The sequence below is a fragment of the Bos javanicus genome, chromosome 13 (genome assembly GCF_032452875.1).
Source record: "Bos javanicus breed banteng chromosome 13, ARS-OSU_banteng_1.0, whole genome shotgun sequence".
In the NCBI taxonomy this organism is placed as follows: domain Eukaryota; kingdom Metazoa; phylum Chordata; class Mammalia; order Artiodactyla; family Bovidae; genus Bos; species Bos javanicus.
Window position 1 is genome coordinate 51,611,815 of NC_083880.1, and position 26,027 is coordinate 51,637,841.

The 26,027-nt window shown below is 38.1% G+C and overlaps 1 protein-coding gene and 1 long non-coding RNA gene across 4 annotated transcripts in view; one reads left to right on the forward strand and one right to left on the reverse strand.

Moving 5' to 3' along the window:
- Window positions 1-26,027, reverse strand: part of ATRN (attractin) — a 190,046-nt gene that overhangs the window by 35,086 nt on the left and 128,933 nt on the right. For 2 of the 3 annotated variants that reach the window (XM_061436678.1, XM_061436676.1), the window contains exons 23-25: window positions 24,067-24,145; window positions 22,318-22,475; window positions 4,782-4,843 (exon numbers count right to left, since the gene is read on the reverse strand). In XM_061436678.1, coding sequence (XP_061292662.1) covers window positions 4,782-4,843; window positions 22,318-22,475; window positions 24,067-24,145 — 299 coding nt within the window. Of the gene's footprint in view, window positions 1-681; window positions 1,028-4,781; window positions 4,844-22,317; window positions 22,476-24,066; window positions 24,146-26,027 lie in introns of those variants that run through there. The other variant, XM_061436677.1, reaches the window with a different exon arrangement.
- LOC133259335 (uncharacterized) lies at window positions 3,453-9,114 on the forward strand. Its single transcript, XR_009740369.1, has 3 exons — window positions 3,453-3,668; window positions 7,463-7,532; window positions 8,273-9,114. It is a non-coding gene; the product is annotated as an uncharacterized LOC133259335 (long non-coding RNA).

Genomic DNA, 26,027 nt, shown 5'->3' on the forward strand with positions numbered 1-26,027 from the left:
CAAATGTTAAAAAAAAAATCTCACCAGTCGACTCAATAAAAGAAATGGACCCAACACTGAACTAAATTAATGAGCTGAGGAGCTCACCTAGAATGTAGTACCAAAGGAAAATGAAAAAGAAAATGAGAGTTTAATTAAGAAATGCAGGACAGATCCAGAGTCTCACTCACTCATCCAACTAAGGCTGAGAGTCATAGATAACTGTCTTAAGTTCTCAGAACTCAGTTTTAAACTTATAGGAAAGACCTCTAATTGGCCCTGCTCACCTGTGCATGTCAAATCACGTTCATTTATAGATGGGCTGCCCTTGAGTGCTAGACTGCTAAAGGTGACTAAGTGGTATAATAAAAACATGAGTAGAGTGAAGTCCAAGAAGGGGTGGACTCTGGGGTGTATGCCAGAAGAAGACTTCATAAAGGAGTAGACAGGTTGGGCTCTTAATACGCCCTTGTGTCTAGTAACTTTGCTGAACTCATCTATTAACTCTAATAGTTAATCTGCAGATCCTTTAATTTCTATGAATACAATAATGTAAGTAATAACTTTTTCTAATTCTTATATATTGATTTTTCTTGTCTTATTGTATTGGCTAGAATCTCTATCAACAATGTTAAATAAACTAAGTGATAGTTTTTGTCTTTCTCTTGTTTCCAAACTCAAAGGGAAAGCTTCTAATATTTTACCATTAAGAATGTGGACTGCTGTTGGCTTTACATATTATTCCTTTATTAGATTTAAAAAATTATTTACTGTTGCACTGGGTATTCACTGCTGCACACAGGCTTTCTCTAGTTCCAGTGAGTGGTGGTTACTCTCTAGTTGCAGTGTGTGGGCTTCTCACTGTGGTGGCCTCTCTTGTTGCAGAGCACTGGCTCTAGGCACGTGGGCTTCAGCAGTTGCAGCATGCGGGCTTAGCAGTTGAAGTTCACAGGCTCTAGAGTGCAGGCTCAGCAGTTGTGGTGCACGGGCTTAGTTGCTCCACAGCATGTCTTTATCAGATTTTAAGCTTCTTTATATTCCTAGTTTCCTAAGAGTTTTTAAAATGGATGATATTAAATTTTATCAAATGCTTTTCCCCCATTGATTAAGATGATTGTATTAGTCTTCTTTATGAAATCAATATGAATTACACTGACTGATTTTCTGATGCTAAACCAGCCTTGCAATTTCTGGAATAAACCCAACTAGGTTGTGATATAGAACTCTTTTTACATTATTGGTGGGTTTTTGCTTCCTTATTCATCAGTGAGACTGGCTTTTAAATTCCATTCTCATATTATTCTTGTCAGGTTGTGCTAAGTTCATAAAATGAATTGGGGAGTATTTATTCTTTTCTATTTTCTAGAAGGTTTAGTTAATATTGATTATTATTTCTTCCTTAAAATGTTGTAAGTTACCAACAAAGCCACCTGGGCCTAGAGTTATCTTTGTGAGAAATTTTTAAATTACGTATTGTTTTAAAATAGATATAGGACTATTCAGTTTTCTATTCCTTCTGTGTCAGTGTTGGTAAACTGTATATAGTTTCATTTTGTTTTTTAGTTGTTTCATTCCATCTGTTCCATTTTCAAGTTTATTTGCATAAAGCTGCTCATAAAATATTTTTCTAAAGGAAAAAATGTGTGCAGGATTTGCAGTAACATCCCTCCCCCCTTTTAATTTCTGATTATTTGTATCTTCTTTCTTTTTCTCTTGGTCATTCTTGCTAGTGATTTATCAATATTATTCTTTTCAAAGATCCAATCTGTGGTTCTTTCAATCCTCTCTACTGTACTTCTTCCCCTATATCATTAATTTTTGCTCTACTTATATTCCTTTCTTCTTTTCTTTACGTTTAATGAGTAGTTCTTTTTCTCATTTATTGAGAGGCTTGTTCTTTCTTTTCCAACATATGCTTTTATAAAGTGGTGATCTCAACCTTAGTTGCAAGTTGAAATCATTTGAGTGTTTAAATGCTTGAGTTCCACCCCTACAGATTCTGATGTAATGGCTCTGGGATGTAGCCTGGGCATCAAAAGCTCCTCAAGTGATTCTACTATGCAGCTAAGGTTGAGAACCACAGATTTAAAGCTATATCCTCTAAATACACTTTTGGTTTTCTTTAAAATTTTTTATTTATTATTTTTAACTGAAGTATAGTTGATTTACAATGTTGTGTTAATTACTGTTGTTCAGCAAAATAATTATACACATACATTCTTTTTTAAAATATTCTTTCCCATTATTGTTTAGCATAGGATATTGAATGAATACAGTTCTCTGTGTTATACAGTAGGACTTTGTTGTTTATCCATTGTATAACGGAAGCTTTTATGTGCAAACCCCAACTTCTCACTGCAACCCTCCCCCAACTCCTTCTCCCTTGGTAGCCTGATTCATGCACCTGTTGGTAGTCTGTTCTCCGTATACCTGATTCTATTTCTATTTCATAGATAAATACAACTTTAACTTTGTCCCACAACCTTTTAATATTTTCATCATTCACTGCAAATCATTTAAAATTTTCTGCTTTAATTTAAATAAAAAATTTTAAATGAGCAAATGCAATATATTGTTTTAGCAGTTAGGTAAATGGTCAGCTTTGGGAAAGAGGAAAGGGGCTGTCACTAAGGTAAATATAGGTAACTTCTAGGATACTTGTAATACCCTGGGGAATAAAAAAACTCTTGTCCCAGGTAGAGAGTGTTCAATTTGTGATCATTCATTCATGTGTGAATTTCTAAGTGTATAATATAAAAATATTATACTTCAATATATATTTATTAAAGAGAGAAGACAGATCCCATACAAACAGTGGGAATGATAATGACACTAATTTTCTCAATATTTCTAGGGCAGAGGCAAGAGAATTTGTGATAATTCTCTTTATGTTTATGATTATCTAGGCCAAGAGACGAGAAGGCAATGGCACCCCACTCCAGTACTGCTGCCCGGAAAATCCCATGGATGGAGGAGCCTGGTAGGCTGCAGTCCATGAGGTCGCTAAGAGTCAGACACAACTGAGCGACTTCACTTTCACTTTCCACTTACATGCATTGGAGAAGGAAACGGCAACCCACTCCAGTGTTCTTGCCTGGAGAATCCCATGGACAGAGAAGCCTGGTAGGCTGCAGTCCATGGGGTCACACAGAGTCGGACACGACTGAAGCGACTTAGCAGCAGCAGCAGCAGGCCAAGAGAAACTAAAACCAATATCTTCTTGTGTTTGACCATATCAAGAGAGTGTTCAGTTCTGTCAGAGTACCAGTAAATAATAGAATATTTACTAGATGCTAATAAAGAAACAGCATAATGCCTTCAAAATTCTTTTTTAATTTTTTGGCCACAGTGTATGGCACATGGCACTTATCTGACTAAGTATGGAACACATGCCCACTGAATTAGAAGCATGGAATCTTAACACTAGACCACCATAGACGTCCATGCTTTCTAAATTCTAATGGAAGGTGTTTCTAACCTAGAATTCTGTGTTCAAACTTTCAATAATATGTGAGGGTAAAACTAAGCCATTTTTGGACAGGAAAGGTCATAGGAAAGTCACCTCTACATGCACCTTTCCTCAGAAACTTCCTGGAGAATGTGTATAAGGTGGGAATAAACAGGGAGACAAAGACATGGGATGAAGGAGACAGAGACTTCAACATAAGAAGGCTGAAGAAATTCCCAAGGTGACAGTTGTGCAGCAGGCCTCAAAGACAACTAGTGCACTTGGAAGCAGCAGGTTTGGGTTCTAGGGCAGAGGCAAGAGAATTTGTGATAATTCTCTTTATGATTATCTAGGCCAAGAGAAACTAAAACCGGGAAAGTATCTTCTTGTGTTTGACCACATCAAGAGTGTTCAGTTCTGTCAGAGTATAGGGATAAATCAAGGGTAGCTACATAGAAAATCTAACAATTAAAAACCCTAAATATGGCAAATATTGCATTTAACACAAGCAAAAAGTGATTCCCCCATCTAAAAAATGGGGAAGTATAATTAGAGTTCAACTCAGTAGCAAATGGGAGGTTTTTATGGTTATAACAACATAAATAGGGACTCCCGATTTAGCCAAACATTGTGATATAACTATATTACATAAGTGGGATGAAGGGGAATCTATATGTGTTCATAGTGTGTGGGGAGTTGGGAGAGGTTAACATAAGATAATAAATCCTTATCTTTGATGTCCTTACCAGTAGGACATCAAAAGATAATGGAATTGAAAAATCAAGAAAGCGTTTAAGCACAGAGAAGTAAAAAACAGCTAAAATAATTTAAAGTTGTGGGACACAATGCTATTGCTTTCTCTTACAAACACTGTAGCACTTTTTCAATTATGTGTAATAGTATTTTCTTAAAAATAATGTTAAACTGAAAAGAAACTATAAAAACAAAAGGATCTCAAGGCCTAACAAATCACTTTTAGGTTTAAAACTCTAGATAATCACCTGAAACATCTCTTGAACAAGCAGCAGCATATATGTAGCTCACATCAGTAATCATTATTTTGTTATTTCAACTCCAAATCTTCCCCACATGAAAAGTCAAATTATCTACATTTTAGTATAGGGTACATGAAAAGCTACCTCAAAAAGCCAGAACATACAAACCAAATGTCTTCATTTTATCAAATTAGATTGAATGTACAGTATTGTAACTGACATGTAACTTTTCAGGAACATATATAAAGTTAGTTTGATCTGTTCTGCAAACACAAGATTATTCATTTACCTTTCATGGGTTGATAACTAAATTAAGTACCCGAATTAAAAGAACAGATAGTTTGTATAAGTGAAATTACCTGAAGAAGGTCACGAAGAACTGTACTAGGTCCATAAAATTGCTGTGCTGGGAGAATGCAATCTGTGACAGAAAACCAGGTAGAGTGATTAGGTTATAAGACAGAACCATCAACTCAGCCTTCTTGCTGAAGCAGGAAGACATTAACATTTCAAGAGATTAACGGAATTTTTTCACTTGAGGAAAAGCACCCATCCCTTTAGTTTATCGTGCTTAACTGCCAAAGCAAAAGTGATATTCTGAGACTGAAGACAAATCCCTATAGCCCCTCTGTTTGACACCAGATCTCAGTTTTTAGTTTGACCTGGAAGACATCTCAGAGGCCTACATCTAATGAGGTGGATGAACCTAGAGCCTATTATACAGAGTGAAGTAAGTCAGAAAGAGAAAGATAAGCACCGTATACTAACACATATACATGGAATCTAGGAAGATGGTACTGAAGAACTTATTTGCAGGGCAGCAATGGAGAAACAGACACAGAGAGAACAGACCTATGGACACCGGGAGAGGGTGAGATGTATGGAGAGGGTAATATGGAAACTTGCATTACCAAATGTAAAACAGATAGCCAGTGGGGATTTGCTGTACATCCCACAGAATTCAAACAAGGGTTCTGTATCAACCTAGAAGGGTGGGATAGGTAGGGAGATCGGAGGGAGGTTCAAAAGGGAGGGGACATATGTATACCTATGGCTGATTCATGTTGATGTCTGACAGAAAACAACAAAATTCTGTAAAGCAATTATCCTTCAATTAAAAAAATAAACTTTATATATATATATATATATATAAACACCTAATGACAAGCAAGTCAGTTTACTTGCTACCTCCTTGTGCCCTTATCAAGACAAAATGCTCTCCCCTTTTGCTTCAAATTCCAATTCTTGGATCTACCATGAGGTGGGCAGCCTCCTTTAGTGTCCTTCAACACTTCTGACACTTAACGTACCCAGTGTGTATTCACTTCAAGATAATGTCCCTTTAAAAAAAATACTTATCCCAAGTTTCACTACATTGAATATCATCTGACAATCAATGTAACACCAATTGGAACCTAAATAATTTTATACCAAGAATATTATAGGAACTTCCCTGGTGGTCTAGTGACTAAGATGCCATACTCCCAATGCAGCGGGCCTGGGTTCAATCCCTGGTCAGGGAACTAGATCCCACATACCAAAACTAAGACCCAGCACAGCCTAAATAAATATTAAAGGAAAAAAAAAAAAAGAACATTGTAAAATCCCTGACATAGCTCATCAAATCTAAGACACCACTAAAACAAGTATTGTTTTGTGTACTTTTAAGAAAACCACTGATTTATATTATGATACAATGCTTTTAAAATCACTGTAAGGTATGTCAGAGATATCAGAGATATTAGAACATGAAAAAATTTGCAGCTTAGAATTTACTACTAAGTATGATAATTGTGTCCTTACTACCCTATGATACACATGGTACTAGCCAGGAGTGTTCTCTGCTTATTTTTAAGGGACCACAGCTCTCCTTGGAGAGAGGATGGTGCTATAAATGAAACAATTATTGAATAAGATGATAATTATTCAAATAAAGACATGAATGACAAGAATCATAGAAGTATATGATTGGCATCTTCTTTTCTTAATCCTGGCCACACACCCCCATCCCTTGTCAACTCCCGCTCTACAGAATGCAAGAAAAGTGCTACAGCCTGGGCCCCAGCACAGTAACAATACTTTGCAGTCTTTTTACAGTCAGATTCACAGAGGTTCAAGATAGAAGAAGCATCCAGTGTTTTTCTTTCTGATGCTCTTATTTTCTTTTTGACATTCCATAAATAAATAAAGGTCCAATACTACCTATTCAGGCCACAGAATATTATGGGGCTTAGAATTTGAAGCTTTTGTGTTTGCCCTCTAGCCACCATTTATATTGAGAAATGCAGACATACGTAGACATCATAGATAAGGAGAAACCATATTCTTTGCTTTTCCTTCATTTATTAATCAATCCTTCAGGTTTCTTGAGAGAAGGAAAACTGCAAAATATGGCTACAGTCATCACATAAAAGGTTTTTATTTTTTTTAATTAAGAAGCTGAATATTTTATTATTAAACTGTTTCTTATTTGCCTGCAAGGCTGTTGCTCCACTGTATAAAAATAGCACCAGCAAACACAGTATATTGCAAAATTAAAAGAGTAATATTCTTCATCGAACACTATACAACTAACAAATTTCCCCACTGACAGTTATTTCTAGTGGGAAGATCATTTTGACCTAAATACAGGGATGGCTGTAAGCAAGTTACAATATTATATAAGGCTTAAGATAACCATGTATCCTTGAATTACATAATTTTTTTTTTGAATTACATAATTTTATAACTAGTTTTATCAGATAATTTCAGGAATTCTGAATATTGTAACTGGAGCCTAGCCTAAAAATCATCAGGTGCTGTGAAAAAGACACACAATATTTATCTGAAGTCATTAGGACATTAAGGATATTAAGGGGTATTTTCTTCAGGAAACATTGTTACAGTAGTTTCTTTTGCTAAAAGTTGCTTTTTAAATATCTATCCACCACTAATTTAAGACAAATATGCTAGATTAAGTTGTTTCAAACTAGTTTATTTAGGGGTTCCATTTTCACTCAATAGATTTTAAGTATTTCTCATTTGCTTCTTTACTCATTAGGTCATCTAGTTCTGAAGGGTTACTGAATGTCACCTTGATCAGCCAGCCCTCTTCATAACAAGATTTATTGGTAAGTCCTGGATTTTCTGCTAGAGTTTTATTAATTTCAGTTACTTCTCCTGATACAGGAGAACAGAGTTCACTAGCAGCTTTCACACTTTCCAAAGCACCGAACTCCTCTTGTTTGTTCAATTTTGTCCCAACTTCAAGCAGAATACAGTAAACAACATCTCCCAAAGCTTCCTGTGCAAAATTGCTGATTCCCACTGTTTCAACACTGTTTGCTGTGGTTACCCTTTCATGTTTTTCTGTGAATTTCCACACCGACAGCAGAGTGGGGCTGGTGCATAGTGCTGGTAAGGCACCCGCCCAGCCCCCAGGGCCTCGGCCAACAGCGTGCGTCGCATGCTGAGATAGTGCGCAGGCTGCCCACTACGGCTCGCAGGCTCCTCACCGCTCGCAGACATAAAAAGTTTTTAATAAGATTGGAGAAAATCAATTATATGAACAAGGTTATTCAATCTTGAGGAATGAAGAGTACAGGTTACAAGACATAAAGAAACAAATTCTAGGCTATCCAATTCTGTTAGATTTTAATCTTTTAAAACAGCCAGTGTGGTTGGTCTCCAAGACTCACATCACTCTAAAAGTGGCCTTCTTTTGTTGAATGTTCATTACCTAAGTCTCCAAAGTTACAAAATTTCATAAGAAAGCAAAACTTATAACAATGTTTATGAACAGACTGACCACTTAGAAACATCTAGCCCTGCTTTAACACTCAGTCTTGTTGCTTAATCTCTTGATCAATAGGTGATGGACTTACTGTCCAAATTGAGAACTTCTGAGAGTGCAAGAGAGTGTTATTAAAAATTACACTGTGACAACAGGCATGAATGGGGCTGTCCCCTATTCAAAGACTGTCAAACAAGCCAAATCATCTGCAAAATCAGTCATAAAAAATGAGATTTTAGTGAAAGTGCTACTGGAGAACTGATTACACAAAACCATTGACGAATGAAGACTTGGCAGAATTACCAAGTGAAGAGGGATGAAAGATACAGACTTAAGTCCTTCAAAACCCTCTGAATATTACTGACAGCATCTTGGGAAAACTGTTGAGACCTTTGGCTATTCTTTTTAAAATCAAGCTGTAAAGTCAAATCTGAAGTGAAGGACTCCATTCCTGCTGTCTTGTCTCCAAGCACCACCTGTACCACTTCTATATTTTATAAGCCACACTTCTATATTCTTATCTTGCTCAATTTTTCTTCACAGCCCTTAAATGTATACTCATTTATGGGCTTTTCTTCCACTAGAAAATAAGACCCATAAGGGACTTTGCCACTGTCTATTATATCTCTAGTGCCTAAGACAGCAATTGGCATGAAGAGGTTAAATAAATATTTGCTAAATAAATGAATATGATAATTGGAAAAATAATGACCCCATCTCTCTTCAAACTCAGTAAGACCTAATTGAGTTTTCATCTAAGAACTGGTCCACAGTTGCAACCATAATTTAAATTTTGTTAACTGTAAAATTACATTTTTCATACTCTTGAGTTTCATTTTTCAAAGTAATATCCCAATTAGACCTTTCTTTCATGATTTATTATAAAAAACACTGAAATGTGTTTGTGGGTTTTTCCGATACTAAGGATAATGAAGACCTCCTATAATAAAATCTATTTAATATAAAGAAGAAAATTCCATTACAATTGATAAATGAAAGTCACAATTACTTTCTTCTCCCTTTACAAACAGTAAGTATCACTCTTCACATGCCAGGAATTTATGTCCCCTTACATTTTCACACTGGCTATAGACTCAATTTTCAGCAATATGTTTGATTGAGGTGTGCTTGCCCAGGGTGCTTTCTGAGTATGCTATATGAAATGAAACACAGAAGTCCTTCCAGCCCCAGGATTTGGGGTAGGATATTGTAAACTTGCACTTCCCAAGCACTAATTTTATGCTTCAGTCAAACAAATGTTTTCTGGTTGCAGTACCACTACTGTCCTTCAATGTCTGTGACCAGGGTGCCTTCCCCAACCACCCGTAATGGTGGTGGTGGTTGTTCATACCTGCAGTGATTGAGTCCTGTCCTTCCAAGTCCTTTGTGGCCTAGCACAAACACTTCCTTTCTTATTCAGCTATCCCATCTTCCACTGGAAACTGGCTCTCTTTTCTACATTCTCAGCACTTGATCCACTTCCCTTGGGGTATGGAATAATCATATCCTACTTATACTATGGTTGTATACCTAGAGATATCTTAAAAAACAGGATTCCTGTATTCTTCTATGAATATATCAATTATTGGCTTTTAAATTGTTGTAGGAGAAAGAATGAAAAGGTAATTTCCTACCTCCCACACAAAAGCAGATATACTTTTATAGTCCAAGAACTAGACCATCCAGGGTTCTCAAACTCTGCAGAGCTTCCAACAAAGTCAGAATCCTGGTCCCTTTTACCACTCCAATGGCTTTAAGCTCCCCAGGTTATTCTGATACTGGTGTCCAGGGGCCACACCTTAGGGAACTCTGAAATAAGGAATTATTGAAAAAAAAAAAAAAATCGGACTTCCCTGGTAGTCCACTGGTTAGGACTCTGTACTCCAATGCAGGGGCATCCATTTGATCCTGGGTCAGAGAATTCGGATATAAGGATGCTAGGCGCCGCAACTAAGAGTTATTAGCACACCATAACTAAAACTCAGCACAGCCAAATAAATAAATATTAAAAAAAAAAAAAAGGCAAAAACCAAGCAAACAAAAACCAAAAGAAATTAATCTGGATCTTCCCCAGGGGTGGGTGTGGGCGTGAAGGGATAGGGGTAGAGGAAGAGAGGCCTGGCCCAAACTTTAAGACTAGAAAATGGAGGGAAATGAAGGGAATGGAGAAGATGTTTTAGAGTTCTGAGAGTAGAGAGAAATAGAGGGTGACTGCATGGTAGGCCTTGGGAGGCTCTGAAGTACCAGGGATTATTTTGCACCCAAGCCTGCCACATGTGGGAGTGAGGATAGCTGCCTTCAAACAAACCTCAAGGCTGTGGGGCAGGGCACCAGGAATAGCAGTCAGTGAATGAAGATCTCTGGACTCAGTGAAGCCCTGAGATTTCTGCATATCCCTGAAGGAAGGGGATGGGCCTCTGTGAATACAGACTGAGAATGAATTTCATCAACTATGGTGGGTACAGGCTAAGCCCAAGTTTACTGTAAAAATAAGAAAAAATGACACATTATATTCAACTGCCACAAAACAATTTTTTTAACATTGGTATTCTGCATCTACTACATATAATACAAAACACCAATGCTAGAAAATTTTTGTTTTGTGGCAGTTGAATATAATACACAGAAGAGCTATACAAAACAGACCTTAATGATCCAGATAACAATGATGGTGTGGTTACTCACCCAGAACTAGACTTTCTGGAGTGTGAAGTCAAGTGGGTCTTAGGAAGTACTGCTGCCAATAAAGCTACTGGAGGTGATGGAATTCCAGTAGAGTTATTTAAAATCTTAAAAGATGATACTATTAAAGGGCCACACACAATATGTCAGCAAATTTGGAAAACCCAGCAGTGGCCACACGACTGGAAAAGGTGAATCTTCATTCCAATTCCCAAGAAGGGCAGTACTAAAGAATGTTCAGACTACTGGACAGTTACACTCATTTCAAATGCTAGTAAGATTATGCTCAGAATCCTTCAAGCTAGGCTTCAGCATTACACGAACCAAGAACTTCTAGATGTTCAAGCTGGGTTTAGAAAAGGCAGAGGAACCAGTGATCAAACTGCCAGCATTCACTGGATCACAGAGAAAGCAAGGGAATTCCAGAAAACACCTACCTCTGTTTCATTGACTACATTAAAGCCTTTGACTGTGGATCATAACAAACTGTGGAAAACTCTTAAAGAGACAGGAATACCAGACCATCTTACCTGTCTCCTGAGAAACCTGTATGTGGCTCAAAAAGCAACACTTAGAACCTTATATGGAACACCTGACTGGTTCAAAATTGAGAAAGGAGTGCAACAAGGCTGCTTATTGTCCATTCAATGCCAGGCTGGATGAGTTACAAGCTGGAATCAAGACTGCAGGGAGAAATATCAACAACCTCAGATATGCAGATGACTTTAATGGCAGAAGGTGAAGAGGAACTAAAGAACCTCTTGACGAGGGTAAAAGAAGAGAATGAAAAAGCTGGCTTAAAACTCAATATTAAAAAAATTTAAGATCATGGCATCCCGTCCCATCACTTCATGGCAAACAGATGGGGAAAAAGGTGAAAGCAGTAACAGATTTCATCTTCTGAGGCTCTAAAATCACTCCAGATGGTGACTGAAGCCACGAAATCAGATGTTTGCTTCTTGGCAGGAAAACTATGACAAACCTAGACAGTGTATTAAAAAGCAAAGACATCACCGCTGGCAAAGATCTGTACAGTCACGGCTATGGTCTTTCCAGTACTCATGTATGGATGTGAGAGCTGGACCATAAGGAAGGCAGAGTACCAAAGAATTGATGTTTTCGAACCTTGGTGCTGGAGAAGACTCTTGTCTAAGATCCCTTGGACAGCAAGGAGATCAAATCAACCAATCTTAAAGGAAATCAACCTTGAATACTCATTGGAAGGACTGATGCTGAACCTGAAGCTCCAATACTTTGGCCAGCTGATGTAAAGAGCTGACTCATTGGAAAAGACCCTGATGCTGGGAAAAGGAGAAGAGGGTGACAGAGCATGAGATGGTTCGATGGCATCACCGATTCAATTAACATGAACTTGGACAAACTCTGAGAGATGCTGAGGGATGGGGAAGCCCGGGGTGCTGCAGTCCATGGGGTTGCAAAGCATCAGATGCAACTTGGTGACTGAACAGCAACATATAATCTACAAAGCAGGTATAAATGAATGAATAGGGAAAGATCACTGTTTAGTAAAGAAGGTTTGAAAAGAGAGAGGGAAGAACTTCTAATTTGCCTTTATCTTCTCCACCAAGAACAATCTTCACTGTTACTATCATTTAAGTCAGAGAGAGGATGGGAATGGATATAGCTGGCTGCCCTGTGAGGTAAGTTTTCTAGCTCCAAGGCAGCACCCGTCAGGCTGAAAGAAAATCCAGGGTCTATATGCACATGGCAGAATCTCTGTGGGCTGCTTCCTTGATTCCCTGAGGCCAGCAGCTCCACCAAGGCCCAGCCCCACCTGGTCAAGGAGCCCTTCCAGACTGTGGCCAATCTGCTCCTCAGCTCTCCCCGAAAGGCCAGACTCTGCAGATGCTGAAGACCTGACATTAGGACCAGAGAGGGTTTAAATGGTCATGGTGGCCCTCTGGCTCCTGGTTGGACCACGTTAGTCTTGCCATGTAACTCTGAACATTGCAAAGCAAGGAGAGGTCTGACTGCTCCCATAAGAACTTAGGCCTGTTTACAAACAGCTTTCCAGTCAGGCCTCACCTTTGCCAAGGATGGAAGATTCCATGACCACCGGCTGAGCTAGTGCTGCCACCACCGTGAGTGTCAGTGACACAAAAACCTTTTTTTTTTATACCTAAGTTCTATATGGAACTCTATGTTGAGACCATAGGCCCTGGACTGGATCCAATGACTATCACCTGGCTTCACATACCACCAACCTAATGCTGGTTTGTGTAGGCACAGAAACTGTATACCCAAGCTTTGGTCAGAGCCTCAAGACTGGGTAATGCCACCAACCCGCTCATTCCTGACATGCAAGCTAACACTCACCATCTGTCCACTGCCAACCTCTGGGCTTTCTTCCTCAAATTTCCTTCCAGCCATTCATTTTTACCACTCTCCAGAGTCTATCTATTTTATCGTGTTCATCAGTAATTTAAAAACCACTAAGGGGTTAAAAACCACTCTGGTGGTCCAGATGTTAAGATTCTGTGCTCCCAATGCAGGGGGCCTGGGTTCCATCCCTGGTTAGGAAACTAGATCATACATGCTTCAATTAAAAAACCAAAAGAACCTCAAGAACATTAATAACTATATATACATGATTGACTCCTGCCCACTCCCTCCTCTTCTTAAGACTTCTCTCCAGAGACCCTCTCCTCTAATTAGATTTCTTTTCAGTTCTTCTGGTGGCAGGAGGGAGTGGTTTACCTTTTTATCACTAATAAGTTTTTTTTTGCTTTCTTTTTTTTAAAATTGTTATTTCTTGATTTAGTTACTTTAGGCATCATTTACTACTTCCTACTATATTAGCCATCACTCCCTACTCCCCAACCCCCTAGTAGAGTTTTATCACTGTTTTTGCTGCTTCTGTTATAATTTCTGTTATTATTCTGTGGGTGATAGTGATGGAGATGCCAAAACAGACAGGAAATGGATGTAATACCCTCGGATATAGGGAGAGGATGTAGGAGCAGAAGGCAATAGAGCCATGGCCCACTGGAAAGTGGCTTCCCAAACCTCACAGGTTCACTTGGAAGGCACCCCTGCTTGGGGGTTGGGTAGGGAGGGGAGGTCAGTAGCTCTTGGGTGAAGCTCCCTTTGCCTTTTTCACCAAGGTGAAGTATGCTGGGATGAGGAAGAGGAGGTTTTCTTCCTCCCCTCTGATTGTTCTAAAGCTGCCCAACAGTGGCCAATAACTGGTGAAACTCTAGTACAGTGTCGTGTGCTTCCTAAAAAGGAGAACAGAAGGTCAGTTCTGAGATATGTCCCAGCTGAAGCACAATCCTGCAGCTACTTTTGGGAGGTTAAATAATGTACTTGGACCTTTAATTCTTATTTAGTCATCTGTATTATCTCTAAAAATTATTTTATTGTGGAAAATTTTAAAGTTTTTAACGAGTAGAGAGAACAGTATAATGAACCTCAAGTGCTTATCACTCAGCGTTAATATTTACAGCTCACAATCTTATTTTATCCATACTCTACTTACTTCCCCAAGATTATTTTGAGGCACATCCCAGATATCCTATCATTTCATTCTCAAGTATTTCAATACAGACAGTATTTCTTAACTTACTCTTGTTGTAAAATTAGCAATGTTTGTGTCCTCATCTTTCTCTTTTCTTCTACTTCTCAACTCTTTTCAGAGTCTGACAAAATTCCAAACTAGAACAATTCAATCCTCTAACACCACACTGTGTAGATTGGGATGACAAATTCTTGGTCTCTCAACCCTGCTGGCTCTTTAGCACTGGTCAACAATTATGCAGACAATATCAGCAAATAGCTTCCATTACCTATAAAAATGTTATAAAAGTTGCCAAAACCCCCAAAGTTCTGATCCTGAGCATAAAGCTCTCATTTCCAATGATGCATTCATCTAGTGTACATTTATGGAGTGTGAGGACACAGAAATATAAAAAAGCCCTTGCCCTTATGGAAATCTCTGTAGAGTGAAAAAACAGACACATCTATGACTGTGGAGGCACAGATGAGGAAAGGAAGCTGCTATGGGATATGCCCCAGCCTAGTGACAGCTTCTGCCTGCCCTTCTCTCCAGTTCCTCGCTCACAAAACTTGTCACTTCGGCTCTGCTCAAGTCCTAGTAGTTCTGGAAAGTGACTGAACATATCCCTCCCCAACCCTGAACACTGAACTTATGTTTCTTAGGACTTCATGCTGACTCAGGCACCACAGAGCACTCCCTTCTTCTCCCAGGGTGTCCAGGAGCACGGGGGCACACCCTGCCTCCCAGCATCTGGCATGGCTCCTGCTCTCCATTCATGGCTGCCTCTCTGGGTCAGAAGGTGAGCTAAGTGAGTGGATGTTAAAGGCAGTCTAGTGGGTCTTGGCTATGGACATCACAAAAGAGGTCTGCTAGAAAAAGATCTATCTATCTCAGCCAAAGGTGGTGTTCACAGATGGTGTGAATGGGGCTGTCCAGGGGAAAAGGGCCCAGAGGAAACCCAAGGGAACAATGGCACTGAAGAACTGAGAAGGAACAGTCAAAGCTGAAAAGCAGAAGAGAGGAGACTTTTCAGAAGAAGGAATATAATGATCATGATGAAAACCATGAGGTAGGACAAGAAGTTTAAAAGCCAACTGAAATTAAGAAAGATTTACACTTTTTTATTTTTTGGCTGTACTGTGCAGCATGTGCGATCTTAGTTCTCTGACAAGGATTGAAAGCATGCCCTTTGCACTGGGAATGTGGAGTCTCAATCCCTTGACTGCCAGGGAAGTCCAGATTTATACTTTAAGTAGTTTAGTTCTAAATGTATTTCATGGCTTTATAATTCTTAAAATCCTTAAGATACAGATATCTAACACCAGGAGCTATGTGTATATATTATTATTATACAATAAATATGACTTGTAGACATGTATCTGACTATTCGTAAGAGCTAAAGAGTGAAAATAGCCCAAATATCCATCAACAGATGAACAGATAAACAAAAAATGTGGTTTATCCATACAACAGAATACTATTCAGTCTTAAAAAGGAATGAAGTACTAAAACACTAAATATGGTTGCATTTGAAAACATTATGCTAAGTCGAAGAGCCCAGCCACAAAGGACCACGTATTACATGATTCAATTACTATGAAATGCCCAAAACAGGCAAATCTGCAGAGAAAGAAAGTTGACTGGGGGTTGCCAGGGACTAGAGGGAGGAAGAAATGGGAAGGGACTGCATCTGGGTATGGGGTTTCTTTTAGGGGTGATGAAAAGATTCTAAAACGTTCTGTGAATATACTAAAAACCACTAAATTGTGCACTTTAAATGGATGAATTGCATGGTATGTGACTTACATCTCAATAAAGCTGCTACTAAAAAAAAAGTATATCTGAGTCAACAAAAGTTTCATACATCCTTTGCTTAGTGTAGCAATCCTATTAGCACCCATAAACATAACTCTAACATGTAAATGAATGCCCAGTTCTCAATATAAATTCTGTGTTGCCTTCACTTGTGAACACTAGCCTCTTACATAAACTAGCAAATCAAACACCCAGCATGGAGAGGACTTTAATATTAGTTCCACTTTCAATAACAACCTCTGTTGCAGAGCCAGTAACAAGCCAGAATCTCAGCGCCACCATCCACCTTCCCACCTCACACACAATGTCTGTCTGTGCATTCTCTATCCTGAATACCTACCCTTCCAAACTATAGCTGTGGCTGAAGAGGTGAATTCTGCTGACTCGGGGAACATCTAGAATCACTTTCAGAAAGCAAGGGCTAAGGAAGGGGCACGACCTTCAAGAGCAACCAACCAGAAACCAGGCACAACTGACCCAACATACCCCCACCCTCTGACACACAGGCCTTTTCAGTCTGGGTGGTTTTTAAAAAATTTTAAACTGAATCTACAAGGATTTTTATAGTTAGTTTCAAACTCCTTCGGTTAGCAGTTGCAGGTTTTGATCTGTTCCTAATTATGGAAAAGAATTCTGGGATCAGTTCAGAGTGAAAGAATTTGAGTTTACCATTACCATTTTTAAAGCACAAATATTTACACAAGTTGCTGAGAAGAGAAATAAATTGCCTCACTTTGCTTTAAATAATGAGAATCAAAGACAAAAAAAGGCTTTTGTCTGCATTGAAAGTCATACTGAAATTTAACTGAATGGCTTACACTGTACCATTTATACATTTCCCTGTTCTCTTCCTTAAATAAGTCTCTACATTTTAACTAAATCTGTACAGTCTCCAAGTGTGTATTTAAAAGCTAACTACACCGAAAAAGGCTAAAACTCTGAGGAAAATAAAGCAATAAAGAAAAGTACAGCCCCCTCTGTTAAGAACATGCTCACATCTGCCCAGGAAGATATAAGCTCAGTCCTCCACTCAGCATACACCAGATTCAGTCCCCAGTGTGGAGAGAACCAGCACTGATCAGGTTCTTGTATGTAGACACCAAAGGTCCAGCCACATTGTGAAAACTGCAGCTTTTTGTACCAAAGAGCAAAAAGATATATTTTCAAAAGAACTTACCTGTTTCTCAAGGAAAGCCTGGCAAACTAAATGATGAACATGCCATTATTTATTTTCCAAAGTGCTCCTGAATGCAGCTTTCAGAAGTGGATCTTATTCAAGTGAGTGATCCAGTTCAGGTGAAGAGGACCAAAAAATCAGGCAGAAAACCAATATTTCCTTGAGTCTTAAACTTGAAATGAGTACTTAAAAAAAGTGAGTGTGGGGAAGAGATCCCTCTAGAAGGGAATGACCATTTCAGTGACTTTCAGAGGGTGGAGCAACTGGGCATTGGGAGGAAAAAAAACAACTAGAACTCGGCATTGGCAACAGCACAGCTATCTCCAGCACAAAAGCCTGTTTATACGCACAGAGCCCTCTTTCCAAATGGAAAAAAATATCAGCAACATAAGTCAAGATTGTCACTAAGAATCTTAAAAAATATTAGTCATTTTTCAACTGTAAGAAACAAAGCTTGAAGTTCAATCAGATTTGGAATATAATAAGATATGTCAGTATAAAAACAACTTCAACTTAAAACAAGTCAATAAGTTATATTTAAAAATAAAATATTTTACAACTGTATGTGCTCTATAACTTGGCAGTGTTAGCAGATGTTATCAAAATGAAATTTTACTAAGTACAGAGCCTAGAGCTCATATTCCCTAGGATCAGAGAAACAACCTAACCCTGCTAGCCCCACGCCAAATATAGCCAATGGCAGAGAGAATTTCAATATGGCTCCTAAGATGCTTACTACACTGATGTGCAGGAGAAGGCAATGGCAACCCACTCCAGTACTCTTGCCTGGAAAACCCCATGGATGGAGGAGCCTGGTAGGCTGCAGTCCATGGGGTCTCGAAGTGTCAGACACGACTGAACGACTTCACTTTCACTTTTCACTTTCATGCACTGGAGAAGGAAATGGCAACCCACTCCAGTGTTCTTGCCTGGAGAATCCCAGGGACAGAGGAGCCTTGTAGGCTGCCGTCTATGGGGTCGCAGAGTCGGACATGACTGAAGTGACTTAGCAGCAACAGCACACCGATGTGTATACCCTGTACAATCCTCTCCTCTGGAGTGTGAGTGGGTCTGATCTCATCTGATAAGCCCTTTGAAAAGAAGGTCCAGAAGAAGTCAAAGAAAGTTGAAGCTTCCGTAGGTCTGTATCTATTTTTGGTCTTAAATTTTTATGTTCAAATGTTATATAACTGGAATCATGTAGCATGTAAAATTTTAAGATATTTTTCCTACTCAGCACAATTTCCTCGGATTCATACAAGCTGTTGTATCAATAGTTTGTTTCTTTTTATTCCTGAATATTATTCCATGATATGTATGTAGTACAGTTCATTTAATCATTCACCTGTTGAAGAATACTTGGGTTTCTTTCAGTTTGGGGCTATTATGAATAAAGCTGCTAAATATTGCTTTCCAAGTGTCTGTTTGAACATCAGTTTTTATTTCTCTGGGATAAATGCCCAGGAATATAATTGCTGGGTTAAGTATAGTAAGTGCAAATTAAGCTTTATAAGAAAACACCGAACTATTGATATTTTCCAGAGTGGCTGTACCATTTTACCAGCAATGTATGCATGATCTTATTTCTCTGAATTCTAACATTTGGTGTTATTACTGTTTTAAATTTTAGCCACTTGATAGGTATGTAGTAATATCTCATTCTAATTGTGGGGTGTGTGTGTGTTTGTGTGTGTGTGTGTATGTGTGTGTGTGTTTTGCCACACCATGTGGCTTGTGGGATCTTTGTTCTTCAATTAGGGATTGAAGCTGGGGCCTCAGCAGTGGAAGTGTGGAGTCCTAACTACTGGACCACCAGAGAACTCCCCTTCTTGGCTTTAACTTGTATTTCTTGAACAGCTTTTAATGCTGAACATCTTTCATGTCATTATCTACCATATTTATATCTTCTTTGATAAAATGTCTCCATGTCTTTTGTCCATTTTCTGACTGGACTGCTTTTTAATGTTGCATTTTGAGAATTCATCTTATCTTCTAGATACAAGTCCTTTGTCAATATCTTTTGCAAATATTTTCTCACAGTATATAGCTTGTTTTTCATCCTTCTACCAAAGTCTTTCACAAAGCAAAGCTTCTGATTTTGATGTGAGCAATTTTTTTTTTATAGGTCATGTTTTTGTTGTCAAATATGAAAATCTTTTGCCTAGTTTTAGGATATGAAGACGTTCTCCTTTTTTTCCCCCCCTAAGTTTTATAGTTCTACATTTTACACTTAAATCTGTTATCCACATTGATTTAATTTTTGTATAAAATGTAAGGTTTAGGTCAAAGTTCATTTGTCTATGATTGTCCAACTGTTCTAGTAGCTTTTTGTTGAAAAGGCTATCCTTCTTCCACTGAACTGACAACACCTGTCAAAAATCAGTTGGATGTGTTTATGTGGTTCTGTTTCTGGGTTCTTTATTCTGTTCTACTGATCTATGTACCTATCCCTCCAATAATAACCACAATGTCTTGATTACTGTAGCTAAATACTAAGCCTTATTAATATTTCATATAGTAATTCTTCCCACTTTATTCCTCTTTTCAAAACTGTTATAGCTATTTTAGAATCTTTGCTTTTCATATAAATATTAGAATAAGCTTATCAGTGTTTACAGAAAAAAACTTGCTTTTTTTTAAACTTTAAAAAATTGGGGTAAATATTAAGATAAAATTTATTAATATTACTTCAACCAGTTTTAAGCATATGATTCAGTAAGCACAGATGCTGCAAAGATTGGAAGAGAGGACAGTATGAACAACTTTGTGTCAGAAAATTTGAAAATATATGAAATAAATTAATATCTAGAAAAAATTATCTTAATGGATGCAGGTAAGAGTATCCAAAATATCCTGTAACTACTGGAATCAGCAGTTAAAAAAGAAAACAAACTCCACAAATAAAACACCAGAATCAAGTGGTTTCAAAGAGAGATTGCATACAATTCTAAAGTTATATGATTTTTTTCCCACAAATGAGAGCTAACTTCTCAACTTATAATTAAAGGCTAGTTTGATAACTATAACAAAGACAGGAAAGGAAAATTATGGACTTTCTTACTAAGACAGATACAAAATTCAAATCAAAATATTAGCAAACTGAGTCCAGCAATGGACTAAAGTAAAAATAAAGTAAAAGCAATAAAGCAATAAAGTAAAAAAATAATACAATAAAGTAAAAAAATATAATAAAGGAAAAATATAATACAATAAAGCAATAAAGTAAAAAAATAATGCATCATTGCATGTCAGGTTTATTCCAGGAATGCAAATAACTTCCAGGGTCATGGTTTATGCAACAGGACAAGTGGTAGTGCCATTCGCTAGAACCAAGCACAGGGTTTGGGGCTAAGATTACAAGAATGACTCCCTGAGTACAGGGAGCTTATGAGTGGCCAGGTAGAAATGTCTAGGCAGCAACCAAGAACACTTGTTTGGTGTTCAAGTATAAGCAGGGCTGAAGACAGAGTACTGAGAATTACCAGTTCAGAAGTGGTACAGTAAGTCTTATGCGTGCGATAAAGACAGAGAACCATGACCTGAATCCCAGACAGCCCTAATTTTTTAAAAGACTCCTTAAAAAGACAGACCAGAGAATGAGGGAAAGAAAGGACCAGGAAGGCAAGAAGGACAGTGACTCAAATCATGCAATGAGAAGGAAAAGGGGACTAAAGAATTCAGTCACTGGAGTCTACTGTGACAGGCAACTTCAGGATGTGGTGAAGGAAGAAGTTGGACTGATGGGTGAATGGATACTAGAAACAGGGAGTGTGGTCAATGTTTACAAGAAGGCTAGTTGGAAAGGGAAGCAGACAGTGTGACAGAACAAAGGAAAAAGTAGATTGGAGGATAAATCTATAGATCACCTAGATAGGAAGAGAAAACAGAGTGGTGAGTAAAATTACAATGCTGAGCCTGTCCCCCACCCTCCAGAAAGGAAAAGAGTGACTGTTCTTCAGTTACAGTCTCAAGGTGTGAACACACACCCACGAGAACTAGATTTCAAGCCCATCCCAACTGCTCAGTGCAGATGTGCTTCACTAGACAGTGCCACTGAAAGCTGGCAAGTATCCACAGCCCAGTCCAGCGACCACACTTCCTCAGCTAAAGGTAAACCAACTGTTCAAAATTCACCCTTCCCAAATTCCACCTTTCCCCAAAAGGAAAGGGGTTAAAGCAGAAAGCACTAAGGCAAGGCCCCAAAGACCCAATGGCAGATGGTTATAAAGAGCACAAATGGGGCCAGGAGTGCACTAGGCCCATGGGACCAGAGAAAAGGAGCAGGCTGGTAGCAGCAGTGGCTGCAGCAGCCAACAAGAACCCTCAGACCTACCCTTTCAGGTCACGGTACAAAGAATCTGACATGGAGACGCTATAGGAACAAGCCAGGGCTCAAACCCGCATCTGTCTGACTATAGACTGAAACTCTTAAGGTGACCTTAAACACTGTCCCACACTGTCCCCATTACCCTCCATCCTATCCTCCTCTAAACTCCAAGAGCATCTGGGGTTCTCTTCATATGGCACTTTCTACACTTCAGCTTTCACTGGTTATATTTGTTTGCTTCACTTATAGCCACCTTACTCATTCCAGAATTGAAGCTCTTTGTGTAGCTCTACAGGCTTTTAAGTGGCAAGTCCTCAAGAAATGAATGAGAAGAAATGAAGAAATGAATAGTTATAATTACCAAATCTGTTATACACCAACTTGCTTTCAAAAGTGCTTATAAATTTCCTTCACAAGTGATTTAAGCTAGCCCCACTACAATCTTCTTTATGGTCTGTGCTCAGCACTCCTTTATCACAGATATCACAAAGGCAAAGCAGCATTAATATTGTACATCTCATTTACAGTTAAGTTACACATTAGTGAATTTAAGTCTCCACTACAGAGATTTCACCACCTTTGTAAGATGTAAAAGCACTTCTTACCTGAATTTTGATGGGCCAGGTGAAATTACTGACATAAACAAAGAAAGTGATATTTGGGTGGTTGCGAAAATCAAACTTCTCATTAGAGAAACTATCTTTGTACTCCTTAATGTTGGTTTTTGAAACAACAGGCATCTCTTCTCCAGCTTGGGTTCCAGCTGTTAGAAAGAATAGAATGAAATAAAGAGATTTTTTTTTTTTTTTGGAGCAGAATCTGCCCTCACTAATAATAATGATAGTAGTTAGAATTTATTAAACGCTGTGTTCCAGAAATAGCACTCAACTCAATCTCATTTAATTCTAACAATTATTATCCTCCTCATTTACACATCAGAAAACGTAGGTTCAGGAAAATTAAGAAACTGATTCAGATCACACAGCTAGGAAGAGTTTGGATTTAAAGCTGGGTAGGCTGATACACAAGCCTGTGCCCTCAACCCAAATGGTTTTACCAGGAACCCCTACAACTTCTCCCACAGAAAAAGACGGCAGTAATTTTGAAGCAATGGCATTCACTCTGCCCACTTCACCTGCTTTGAATTTACCCCCTTAAACCTGTTTGGCAGTGCTCCAGATCCCCCATACAAGGGACACAGATTCAGCCATCACTTCCTAACTAGCAGTGACCCTAAGTCTCCACACTAGCAGTGAGGAAGGAGTTTTAGGGGTCACTCAGTCCCTTCTGCTACCAACTACAACTGACTTTAAATCCCCCTGACCTGATATAAACTCATTCTATTCCCAAGTAGTCCTTCAACATTCAATAGTGTCCCTCAGCCAGGAATTCTAGCGTTTATAAAGACTCATTAAACAGGCTTTTCCCATGGCTGGAGTCCGAATGTCATTGGAAATCAATCACATGTTCAGGGATGCTACCTTTCTCCAAACAAAGACTCTGACATGATAAACACAAAGTGATGTGCAAAGTAATGTTTTTATTTGGTTTCAGTCTAACTGGTCATATTTTGACCAAAAGACAGTATTGTGACAGTAATAATGATGATGAAACATAATTACCATTTGATGAGAATTTACCGTTTCTAGCACTACACTGAGTACTTCATTTATTATCTCATTTAATCCTCAGGATATTCTACATGGCTGGGTATTTTTATTATCTCATTTCATACTTGAGTAAACTGGCTCAGAAAGCATAGTTGAAGTAACAGGCAGAATTCAAATCCAGGTCCACTGAGCTATTTCTTAACTACTATATCAGGGCCACCTCTTTCCTTAGTAGATTTTGTGCCCAGCAGATCTTCTTTAGTAAATCATAGTAAGGTAAACAAGACAGCAAAAGCTTTGCTCATAAAGCTTTATTTAATTCCCAAAGCACATTTTTCTCTGAACCCACTAAAATCTCATTCTATTAAAAATGTTGCATTTTTCACTTCTGAAGCATGGATGATAATGGTAGTGCCAGAGCAGTGGCTGCAGCAATGGTATTAATGGTGTTAGCCAGGTGAGGTAGTGAGCACGTACTGGTCTTGATACCATGGCAGGCACTGACAGGTACAGCTGAATTTAATCTACACAACTGCAGGAGATAAGTAGTATTACTTTCTTTTTAAGATGAAAAATCCTAAGGGTCTAGAGATAGGTTTTAGATGCTTGCTCAAGGTCTTCCAGCTAATAACTAGCAAAGGGTTAGGGTTTCAAATCCATCTGTCTGTCTCCACAGCCCCTTTTCTCAACTCTTTCTCAATCAATTATCTCCACTTGGAAGGTCTTCTCTAGGTGTGTCTTTACCTGAGAAGCTGGCAGCCCAGGTGATGTTGAGGTTGAAGTTTTTGGAGGCATTGATGAACATGTCCAAATCCCTGTTTTGCTGGTGAGATGTACAAATAATTAGAAAATTAATTACTGTAATTGTTTCTTGGTTTTAAAGCGGTAGTTCAATTTTACTCCTCTCAACTTTCTTAGTTACAAATAAAATTTTTAATGTCTTAAGAGAAACTCAACGTTTACAAGACAGCAAAATTTTTAACCTTAAGATAAGCAATATACCCCAAACAAGTTTCATTTCCCTCCCATAAAAGTAGGAGATGTAATGCTTTATCAAATGCCAAACTCTATGAAAAAGTATCTTTTAAAAAAAGACCCTCACCAGAGCACAATGACCTACATCCTGTGACCCATATAAGGGGAATCAGTTTCTTAAGGATCCTTTGGGCAGCCTTTTCCAAATGTCTGGAGAGTAAGACACTTGATCAACTGTCATTTATAAATCAAATCTATGTAGTTCTGAACCCATAGATTAAATACAGTGTAAAGTTCTCCAAAATGGAAATGGTTTTTAAGAAACAGCACATAAAGCTGAAATAAACTAAATTTTAACTTTTCTTTTTAATTTTAAAACTTTTGATTGTCTTCACCCATGATTAAGAACATTTTTCTCTCACTAAAAATATTATTTCAAGAGAAATGACAAAATATGCTTTATTATCTTTGAAAACTTTGTAAACCACTTACAGATACAGCAATTTGAAGAGCTAGTTTAATTTATTTTGACTCTTGGTTTTAATGACTGAAAAAGGTATCTTTGAGGAATGTTCTGGGCCACCTGGAAAAAGAGCACTGTCAGCTGTGCTAGGGAAATCATGATACTAATTTTTAGTTTTCCCTAAAACTTGGCTAATAAATCTCTTTCTTGGGGTCAAAAAATTGTTGTTCCAAATGAGTCAGATGCTGTATTTTGTATTTTTGAATGCAATCTTGCTGAAATTCTTCACACTGAAAAATTTTAAAACGGGTTAGAAAATAAAGGTTTTAAAGAGCATTCTTTTGATAGTTTTTCAGCATAAAAATTATAACAATGGAAGCATTTCCAAACAGCTATTTTCAAAACATGATTTCCAAACCAGAAGTTCCTCTCATAAAGCAGTTACCTTCTCATTTATTGATAAAGCCTCACCATCCTCTTAAAGGGACAGCTCAAGTGTATATCTATATATTTGGCCACGTTGCGGCAGGTAGGATCTTAGTTCCCTGACCAGGTAATTACTAGCAATTACTTCTTTCCACGGAAAGGATTAGTAAACTTGAAATCCTGGTGCTTTTGTAAAAAACAAGACATATACACTGTATAACTCTGGAATATAAAAACAAGTCTTACTTTCATTTAATTGTAAACATCCCATACAGGACTTCATTTTTCTACTGATTTATTTATTTCTTAAATTTAACCATGCTTGCTGATAACATGTTATCAAAGGAATATACTTTGGTTCATTATCATATTGTTTTCCATGTATTGTTATATTTTTGTAATGGTAAATGGCTTTGTGTATATTGATAAGAAGAAGCCTCCAAGGAAGCGCCTAAATAATTTATCACCAAGTTTAGTAAAATTTCATTATGTACCAGAGTAGGTATTACATGACTTCACATCTCATTGAAGAAATCATACAGGTGTGTGTTCATGTTCTGGACACTTCACTTTTAAATGTCACACTGTGTTGGCTCCCTTTTACTTCTAGGTAACACTTCATGGCATGCTGGGGTTCACCATTAACAATAGACATAAAAATATTTTTTAAACAGTTTAGTAGTAATTTCAATTATTTCTGGCTGACTTCTTATGGGCAACTAAGTCTTCACTGTTTTAACTTCCTAATGCGGCTAAGAACTCATTCTAGGAGCTTAAGTGTTACCTCTGCCTGCATCACTGGTATTAATTTCTATTTTAAAGCAGGAAAATTGGGTTCTGC